We start from the raw sequence: 10,283 nt of genomic DNA, 5'->3' as shown, positions 1-10,283 counted from the left end.
AAGGAGCAGCGCCACATGTTGCGCACGCCCAGGGCGTAGACCTCTGGCCGCGCGGCCGGGTCGCCCACGAACGGGTTGTCGGGCGGGATGCGGTAGAGCGGGCCGCGCTCGTTGCGGTTCACGTCGATGCGCAGCACCTTGCCCAGCAGCGCCGACCTGCGGACGGGCGAGAGGCCGGGGTGTCAGCGCGCACCATCCCCAGGACGGGGAGCGACGGGGCCCGGTGCAGGGTGAGCCCCGGCTATGCGGCAGAAACCCGGGTGCGGTGCTCCTCAGCTATTGGCAGCTGGACAACCTCGTTCATCCTTTCAACTGGGTGCCAAGCCCTGTCCAGAGCATTGGACCTAAAGTCGTCTATTGCCATACTTCATGGCCACAAGGAAACTTTTAGGTTAAGTACTGTTATGATCTAGTTCTACAGACGGCAGCTAAGCTCAAAAAAAGTCAGATAAAGTGCCCCCCTGCCACCCGGATAATCAATGGTAGGGCAGAGATCCAGCCCAGATGGCTGGCCCAGAACCCCAAGCCCTTTTCCAGACCCTCTATGGAAGCCCAGTGTCCTCCATAGTGACAGAGGGTTCTGCTCTGCCCTCCTGTTTACAGGGTTGTGCTAGCCAGTGAGGATTCCGCTAGAAAATGACTCATATTTAGTTTTTTTTTTTCCAGGACCCAGCCCAGCGATCCAACCTAGTAGGTGACATCAAGTGTTGAGTCAGTGATCAAAGTCATATGCGTCAAGCAGAAAGCGTAGGGAGGGCTGGGAGAAGGTGGGAGCTGCCAGCAGCTCTAACCTCTGTGCAGCTCTGCGGGGGGGGGGGGGATAGCTTTTGGTTCCACTGGTCACATGACAAAAATCACATGGAAAAATCTGTGCTGTGCTTGGAGATGGTGTGGAGGGGAGCAGGCCTCTCACCTGGTTTCTGATCTCCCCTCTCGGTGTTGGTGGACTCCCTCCCTCCAGGCTGCCTTTCAAGGCAGGGCTGGTGTCCTTTGCCCAATTGACACAACTGTGTGCCTGTCATTCCCACAAGAATTAGCACCCAAGTGTTCCCCCATCAGTACAGACACCTCACAGGAGTCTTGCTAATGGTGACAAAACACTCCCCCAGCCCAGGGTCCCCACCACAGGCCTACCAGCTTCCCCAGCAGCTCCTTCCACGTGCCCTGAGCTGCTCACACCCTGAGCCACAACAGGCATCATGCCTCAGGATGCGAGTGGGCAAAAACCGCATAGCAGCAAAACAATGTTTTAAGTCCCATCCAATTATCCACAAATCCTTAATTTCTATTTTCTCAACTTCATCTCTGAACACATTACAAACTGAGAAAGCTCGGATGATTCTTACACTGTCACATGTGAAAGCATAAGTCACAAACTGTGAGCACTTTAATTACAGTAATCAATATCACCCTTTCTATTTTGACTTCCTGGGCTAAGGGAGGTTTTGTCATTTTGGCTAAGGAAATGGAAGAGGCAGGCCGGAGACTCTTCAACATCCTCGTTTACGTGCACAAGGATGTACACCCGCGTGTGTGCATGCATAAAGAGGCACAAGGGTAGGCCATTTGCTCAAGCCAGCAGGTGGGTAAATGAGGCCGAGATTATACTTCCGAATTTGGGTCTTTGTGAGTGACCCTGGGGCAGAAAACCCACCTGTCCATAGAGACCCTACTCTGGCCTGCTTCCCCTCCCTGATCCATCTGGGGAGCACCCCATACCTTCCTCCAGCAGGGCTCTGTTCAGGGCTGGGCTGACCTTCCCGGAGGGTCACTGATGTCACTTATCAGGCACCTGTGAGAAACAGGCTCTGGGCAATTGTAAACCAAGGAGCCTCCCATGGAGATGATTATCATTCCCCTGTAATTGATGGGAACAAGTGACTGCCTGGGATCCCCAGCTAGCTGCAGGCTGAGCTGGTTCCCAGACCCTTCCCTACTAATCAAAGCTGCTTGGCTAAGAAAGTCACTTCTGGCTCCAAAAGAGTGCCAGAAGCCCCGGAGTGCCCCCCAAGGTACCAGACAACTAGAAGCCGAACATACTTGTTTTGGGCATTTCCAAACTTTCCGAAGGGGTCTCCAGCCATCCCGCCATCTCCGGTAAAGATGTACAGGTACCCATCGTCCCCAAAGAGCAGCTGACCCCCATTGTGGTTGGCAGCTGGTTCTTCAATCTCCAGGATTATCCTAAAGGAAGATAAACCCCCAACAATGAAAACTCAGCCTTCAACACATAAACAAACAAACAAAAATCAAGATCACAACAATGAACCCTCCTCTCTGTTGGATGTCATTTCACAATGGAGAAAAGAATGTTGTTGTTGTTTTCTGATACTGGGGATTGAACTCAGGGGTGCTCTACCACTAAGCCACATCCCAGCCCTTTTATTTTATTTTATTTTTATTTTGAGACAGAGTCTTGCCGGGGCTGTTCGTGAATTTGTGATCTTTCTACCTCAGTCTCCTAAATCACTGTGATTACAGGTGAGTGCCACATGCCCAGCTGGAAAAGACTTTTTATATCCTTTGTAACAAGTGATTTTCACAAGGACCTGGTAAGTAGGTTGAACTGGAATAATTTACTCCACATGTCAAGGAGGACCTGGAGGCTCGGAGAGGTTGAGCGACTGGCCCAAAGTCTCACAGCCGGTAGGTAGCAGAGCTGGGACTAGAACTCAAAACTTTGAGTTCTGGCTCAGTGTTGTTGTTTTTTTTTTTTTTTTTTCCTACTGCTCTCTATGCTAGCATCTGCCCTACTATAATTATGTGAAACTGTCCACCTGACCACTGGTTCAACTAGTTTCTCCATTGTCCTAGCTTCTAACAGCAGCTAGTCAGGCCATGCACACTCTACACACATCCCATTTGTTAGCTACCAGAACTTCTAAGACCTTGGCAGGATGCTTGGGCTCCACACCCTGCCTTGGGGATTTCCTGACTGCCAATGCAGGGAACTTCCCACTATGCCCCAGCCAGCCAGCTTCAGGTCAGGGTCTGCCGCTGGGGAGCAGAAGGCAGGAAGGAGAAGCCAGGTCTCTGACCTCTGGCTCCACCTCCAAAAACAGCAGGTGCAGAGCCAGCCACAGTGGTGGCTAACAGGGACCGAGGGCAGACACACCTGCACAAACACCTCTCTCCCCTTTGTTCCTCCCGTCTCAGAGCGGCAGTAGCTTGTTATAGCCACCACTCTCAGGAAACTGATCCTTCCTCTGTCCTCTTCCAGCCCTCTCAACGCCTGGGTAGCCAATTCTCTGTGTAAATTCCCTCCTGCCAGGTGTGGTGGTGCACACCTGTAATCCCAGATACTCAGGAGGCTGAGGCAGGAGGATCACAAGTTCAAGGCCAGCCCGGCAACTTAGGGAGACCCTGTCTCAAAATAAAAAGGACTGAGGTGAAACTCACTGGTAGAGCTCTCGTCTTACAGGTATGAGGTCCTGGGTTCAATCCCCAGGACTGAAAAAATTATCCTCCAGTTGAGCCGGGTGTGGTGGCGCATGCCTGTAATCCCAGTGGCTTGGGAGGCTGAGTCAGGAGGAGAGGATCACGAGTTCAAAGCCAGCCTCAGCAATGGCAAGGTGCTGAGCAACTCAGTAAGACCCTGTCTCTAAATAAAATACAAAAAAAGGGCTGGGGATATGACTTAGCAGTTGAGTGCCCCTGAGTTCAATCCCTGGTATCCAAATCATCATCCTCCTCCTCATCATCATCATCCTCCTCCTCCTCCTCCTCCTCCTCCAATTGAAATAAACTTAAGATATTCTAACTCTCTAGGATTGGCTACTCACTCGCTAAACTCTCATTAATAACAGATAAGAAAAACCAGGATACAGAAAGGTGAAGTCACTTGGACCCTGGATTTGAGTCCTTCAGAGCCAGGGCTGCAAGCCTTTGCACTGTGATAGCAATGCACGGCAGGAGGTGAGCAATACAGGACCCAGCACCAGGGCCTCCTGCGGAGCACAGCTCAGACTGAGGGATCCCAGCCCCAGATAAAGAGACCGACAGCCTCGGCACAGAGGCACACACCTGTAATCCTAGTGATTCTGGAGGCTGAGGCAGGAGGATTGTAAATTCAAAGCCAGCCTCAGCAATGATGAGGTGCTAAGCAACTAAAATAAAATACAAAATAGGGCTGGGGATGTGGCTCAGTGGTCGAGGGCCCCTGAGTTCAATCTCCAGTATCCCCCAAAATAAATAAATGAAGAGACTGCCAGTCAGCTTGAGCAAAGATGACTGCTTTTCCCTGACCTGCCTTCGGCCAGCCAGCCATGCCTATGTCCCCCTCTAAATGAGCTCAGGCTTGAACAAATGATGTCTCCAGAAGACCCTTAATGAACCCTCACTCTTAAATATGTTCCTCTGTATATTCTGTGCTCAATTTAAGTTTTATCAGGAACCATTTTTTTAAGTCACTGTTGAAGGTACTTTCATTCTGCCCTTCCATCTTCCCTTTGTCAGGTTCATATGATAAATAATCTTTCATGGAGAAGTAGTTGCATAGGTTCGTATAAGATTATGAGCATCATATTTTCTCGTTTTGCTCCAGCTGCCAGGAATCTCATAGTCAAAATTAATGCTGGAGCCAGGCATGACGGTTACATCCATAATCTCAGCTGCTCTAGAGACTGAGGCAGGAGGATCATAAGTTTGAGGCCAGCCTCAGTAACTAAGTGAGGCCCTAAGCAATGTAGCAAGACCCTATCTCAAAATAAAAAAATTAAAGAAAAGGGAGGAGGGCTGGGGATGTGGTTCAGTGGTTAAGTGCCCCTGGGTTCAATCTCTAGTACCAAAAACAAACACAAAAACAAAAACAGTGCTGTACAGTAAGAGCCACATTAGCTCACCAAGACAGCTGTCTGGTGGTCACTCGTCCTTTCTCTATGTTCAATGTTAAGATGTTACAGTTTGATCAAATATACAAGGTGATGTTACTTGCCTGTTTGCCCTCTGACCCAGGGCTGACCCTCCCCTTCCCTGCGACTGCAAACTACACTTCCCATGTTCCTTTGCTGGCTGAAATGGTTTAGCCAATGGGCAGTACTTTGCGAGACTGGAGTGGGGAGGACACCCCTCTCTGTTTCAGGTAGGGTCCTGGCAGTAGCTGCACCTCCTTTCTGGATCTAGTTGATCTGCCCAGGCCCAACATGGTGCCAGCTGTCACAGAGTGGCCCCACCTCCAGGGCTCCTGGGCTCCGGGAAGCCCCCCTTCCCACTTTGTCCAGCTCTAGGGGTGGAGGCAGCTCCTCCACTTGCAACTCAGAGTGGCCTCCCTTCCTGCGGTTGCCCTTTCATTGTCCTAACCCCTGTGCAACTATTTTCCAATATCAGATTCTACCTGTTGGGTCTCTGATAAGGGGGCTATTTCCCCATTGTACCCAGGCTGGCAAGTGAGCCCCTTGGGCAGGCCAGTTCAACTCCAATTGGACAACCAGCTGGAGCATATATAATGCACAGGGAGCCCTCTGTGTAGGCCTTGAGGACCTGGGGGTGGGAATGGGTGGGAGCTGGAGGAAGGAAGTTTCCTGGAGCAGAGGATGCCCTGGGGGGACACGGAGGCCAGAGCAGGGTTCCTGCTGAAATGCTTCTAGAAGTGTGACCTGAAAGGTCACTTGACCTCTTTGAGCCTCCACTTCCTCATCTGAAAAATGGGACCAACAACACGAACTCCTTGGGTTTTAAGCGAACCACATGAAAGCAACCATCTCGAGTGCCTGGAGAGTTGGGGGAGAGATGATCGGCCTTGGAGGTCACATGGAGGGGTCAGGAAACAGTTCCATTGAACGTCTGGTTTCCAGAAGCCTCCCCAGGCCCCAGGGCATGTACTTCAGTGCCCCACCAGGGGATTTAAAGGTGCTGGGGTTTAAATGTGCGGGTATTTAGTAACCTCCTGGTGAGGCGCTCACACCAGGGCACGTGCGCACACCCCCGCACGGCAGCCCGGCTCCCACCCTCGGTGGCCCAGGGGAAACACCTCTCAGAGCCGTGGTCCACGGCGTTCTCATCGTCCTCGGAGACTCTGAACTCGCTGATGCGGATCCACTCGTGGAAGCCGACCCCCACGGAGTAGTAGACGTAGAGCTTGCGGTTGCGCGGGGAGTCGGGGTGGAAGGCGATGCCCAGGAAGCCCCGCTCGTCGCCCTCCCAGGGCGAGGTGAGCACGGCGCGGCTGATGTTCAGGAAGGGCTTCTCCAGGCGCGAGCCGTCAGCCAGGTAGGCCCACACCAGCCCCACCTGCTCGGCCACGAAGAAGCGGTGGGTGCCGTCCCGGGCATGGACCATGGCCACCGGGTTGCGCAACCCGTTGGCCACCTCCTCCAGGCACAGCTGCAGGCAGCCCTTGGCATCGGCCGCCACTCGGCCCAGGTTCAAGTTGAGGTTCTCGTTGACCAGTAGGCGTGGGAAGCAGTAGTCCGTGTCATCCAGGGACAGGTAGCGGCAGAACTTGGCTCGGTTCTCTTCCAGGGCCCAGAGCTCGCGGTCGGGCGAGAGGTGGCGGAAGAGGCCCCGGCACGTCTGCCACATGTCCAGGCAGTAGTCCTCGCAGAGCCCCGGCACCGTCCGCAGGGGCGTGGAGGGGTCCTCGGCGTCATAGAGGTGGGCTGCATAGGGTGAGCATTCCTGCAGAGACAGGCAGGGCTCAGGGGTGCTGTGTGGGGACACCAGTCAGCTGTGTGCCCCCGGCCAGAGCCTCAGTCTGCAGACCCACAAAGGGCAGAGGAGGCCCTCTATTACCACTTGTAGCCTCAACTCCAGCAGCAACCTTGGCCTCATTTCCCTTCCCCTGCGCTCTTGTCCCTGTGCCTTGGTGCACCTGCTAGAACAAATCCTGAAACCGTCCCTTCTGCTACTACCTGCTGCCACACAGGGGCTGCTGGGGGCCCGAACCCTTCCAAGCCGACTCTTCACATCCTGCACCCGCCCCTAGATCTGGCCGACTAACCCCCTCACTTTGTGACCCTACTCAAGGGCCACCTCCTCAGATCTTCTCTGATCACCCAGTCCACCCCCACCCATTACTTCCTGGCCTATGACCTTGCTTTAAATCAAACAAAAATCAGAGGATGCAAGTTTGAGGCCAACCTGAGCAACTCAGACCCTGTCTCAAGATCAAAACCAAAAAGGGCTGTTGATATAGCTCAGTGGTAGAGCCCCCTGGGGTTCCATCCCCTGAATCTCAAACAAAAGGAACATGACCTGAGATTATAATAAAAATTAATTGGTTCCTTGTTTATTGCCTGTCTTCTTCTTCAGAACACGAGTTCTGGATGGTTACTATTGTACCCCAGAACTTGATAGAGTCCAGCGCATAGTGGGCCCATAGGCAATACCTTACCCACCAGCCCTCTGTTGACCTTGATTCACCAGAGATAGGCCACGTGCTCCTACATATCTGTCCACTGAATCTTCCTGAGATCTCAAGAGGGAATTGCTACTGGGGAAACTGAGGCTGAAGGCCACTTGTCATTCAGCACCACACTTGGGCTAGCAACACAGACCATATTAAGTGTGATCTCAGGTGGGCCCTGCTCTCTCCAGCACAGTGGTGACTGGCATGGGCAATAAGCAAGTGTGTTGATGAGGCCAGTGCCCACCCCCCCACACCTGGTCCCTCCCTCCTGCCCAGGCACCTCATTCTCAGCTCCTTGATGAGGCCCTGGGGCTGTCCCCACTGCAGCAGTGGCAGAGCAGCTTTCTATGTGATGAATGAATCCAAAACCCTTGGGCCCCTCCTCAGGCCTTTGGCCTCACAGGTACTCTTCCCAGCTCTGCCCAGAGCAGAATCCAGAGCCTCATGCCCCCCCACTCAGTACTTCCCCACCAGTGAGATGCGTCAGACCTCATCAGGGCCCACGTGGGCACCACTTGAAATGCAGGGCAGTGAATGCCACGGGACAAGCCTCTGGCCACTGGGAGAAGGGCTCTGCCCACCTCCCTGCCTGAACAGTCCCAAAGTGCAGAGTTCGGCTGCTCCAAGGTGGCTCCCAATCACATTTGGCAGTATCCTGCTCACAATTGCGTCCTAGCCTGTCTCTGACCCTGCCATGCCATCTCCTGCTTCCTGGGTCCCCTAACCCTACTAAGACAAAGGGCGCAGAAGCTGTGGCTTTGCTCTGCTCTCTGGGAATCCTGGCCAAGGCAGCAAACCTGAGCAGCCTCTTCCCTGCGCCACACCTCCAGCGCCCACCCTGCCCCCAACCCAAGAGCCACAAGGGGGTAGCCTGGCTCTCCCTGATCTGGCTCTGCCACGGCTCCTGCTCCTGCCCACCTTCCTCTTCCCCACAGCCCTGCCACGCGGCAGTCTGCTCTGCACCTCAGGACAGCTGCCCCTGGCCGCGCACCCTTCCCTCCCCACCTCTCTGGCAGGTTGAATTCTCCACATCCTTAAATAATACAGATGAACTAGTGTTAGAGTCTGTAAACAAGACAGGATGGCGCCTGGTATTTTGCCAGGGGGAGTGGTTTGTGAGGTGGTGCCAGTGAGCCATTAAGTGTGGAGATTCCTTATTGGTTGACTGCTGTATCTATTTTATGTTAATTAAGATAAGCTGTGTGGAATGTATAAATACCTCTGTTGTCCTACAATAAACGGCTCCCACTCCTGCTGTATCAATGTACACAAGTTCCTCGTCACCCCCCTGATTATTCTGCTGCAGCCGGACTGNCCCCCCCCCCCGTTATTTTGCTGCAAACTAGCAGGACAATACCAACAGCTGCGGGGGCTGGGGCCGATGGTGGGCCAGCCCTGTGCAGGGTGCTCTTTGTGAATCTACTTCCCCCCAAAGCAGCAGCAGGGTGTCCTTGTTCTGCATGTCCTTAGATAGATGAGGAAGCTGGGACTCCAGAGGAAGTCACCAGCCCAAGGTCATGTGCCGCAGAGTGTGCTGCACAGACAGGGTTTGAGCAAGTGTGCTGGACTCCACCAACTGGCTCTATCTACCCACCCGCAAGCCCCAGTGCAGAGCCCCGCCACACACACCATGGCCCCTTCCTCGCCTCAGTGTGCAACGGTGCCCTCAGCAGCCCAGGCTCCGTGGGGACTGCCCTCTGTCCAACCCTGGACCTGACCTGCGTGTTGTAATTATTTATTTCTGAGCCTGACACCTCTCCCCGTGTGAGCTCACCAGTCCAAGGCCCAGCCTGACTCAGCTCTGGGCCTCCAGAGGACTCAGGAGATGCGCCTCCTGTGGTGAAGGAGGCCCTAACAGCCACAGACATCCTCCCCACCCACAGGGGGGACCAGGCTGGCTTCCAACAGGACACCTCTGAGGGCAGCGGGTGACTGGCTGACCTCACAGCTATGTTTTCAAGCTCCAGTCCAGGGGCCACTCACTCCCATCACATGACCATGGGTTCGGTCAGCTATGGCCTGTCCTTCTGGCCCCTCTGGGCTGAGTCCTACCCGACAGGACAGGCAGCACCCTGCTGTGCACTTGGTCAGCTGCTGTCCCAGGCCCAAGCAGGGACACCACGTCTCACATGTTGACTCTGCCAACAAGAAGCCAGGAGCCAGGTCTTAGGTCTATGCACTGCAGTGTCTCTCATGGTCCCTGGAGTCTCCTGTGGGTCAGCCAGCAGCTGCAGGTGGTCCCGGAGGCTCTGTGTATGTGCACACCTCATTCAGTCTTTGCAGGTCAGCGTCATTGTGACTCCTATTTTGCAGATGAGGAACCGGGACTAAAAGTAGACATGTTCCAAGAAGTGGCCAAACCTGGGCTCACACCAGAACTCACGCCACCCACCTGGTGCTCTCTCCAGATGAGCCAGGAACGTTCCACTCCACAAGTGTCTCCTGGACACACACTGTGCCAGGCACTGTCCTCTACTCCAGAGACACAGTGGAGGGCAGAACAAACTTCTGCAAGCCAATCTGAGGGCATGCCACTCACCAAGGCCCAGGCAGAGGGAACAAGAGGGCCTGGAGACCTTGGCAGTCACCAGCAAACCCTGGGTCCATGGCTGTTCACTCACAGCCTGGGGACTTTTACTTATACACAGGGCAAACATGGTGCTCAGAGCAGAGCAGTCAAGAACTAGGAAATAACAAGAAGCGCCAGTGACCGCTGCTGGCAGAGAGATGATGAGGCACCAGGCCCCACAGTCAGTGGCAGAGAGGGTGGAAAGCCATGCCAGCAACCCACCACTCGGTTGCCTGGGCCAGGAAGTGCAGGGCAGACAGCCTGCCACCTCCCCATCCCAAGGTTGCCCCCGCGTAGCCACTGACACTCATGACTCATGGTCCTGAGTCCCGAAGGCATCTCATGCCTTCCCACTCTTGAGAAGACAGA

At 54.2% G+C, this 10,283-nt stretch overlaps 1 protein-coding gene across 1 annotated transcript in view; it reads right to left on the bottom strand.

Moving 5' to 3' along the window:
- The window catches only part of Hhipl1 (HHIP like 1), a 56,193-nt gene that overhangs the window by 13,609 nt on the left and 32,301 nt on the right, over window positions 1–10,283 (bottom strand). Inside the window, 3 exon segments of the mRNA XM_015495483.2 lie at window positions 1–156; window positions 2,041–2,184; window positions 5,969–6,615. Coding sequence (XP_015350969.2) covers window positions 1–156; window positions 2,041–2,184; window positions 5,969–6,615 — 947 coding nt within the window.

This window comes from Marmota marmota, unplaced genomic scaffold, assembly GCF_001458135.2.
Source record: "Marmota marmota marmota unplaced genomic scaffold, marMar, whole genome shotgun sequence".
Classification (NCBI taxonomy): domain Eukaryota; kingdom Metazoa; phylum Chordata; class Mammalia; order Rodentia; family Sciuridae; genus Marmota; species Marmota marmota.
This window is presented reverse-complemented; position numbering and strand designations above follow the sequence as displayed.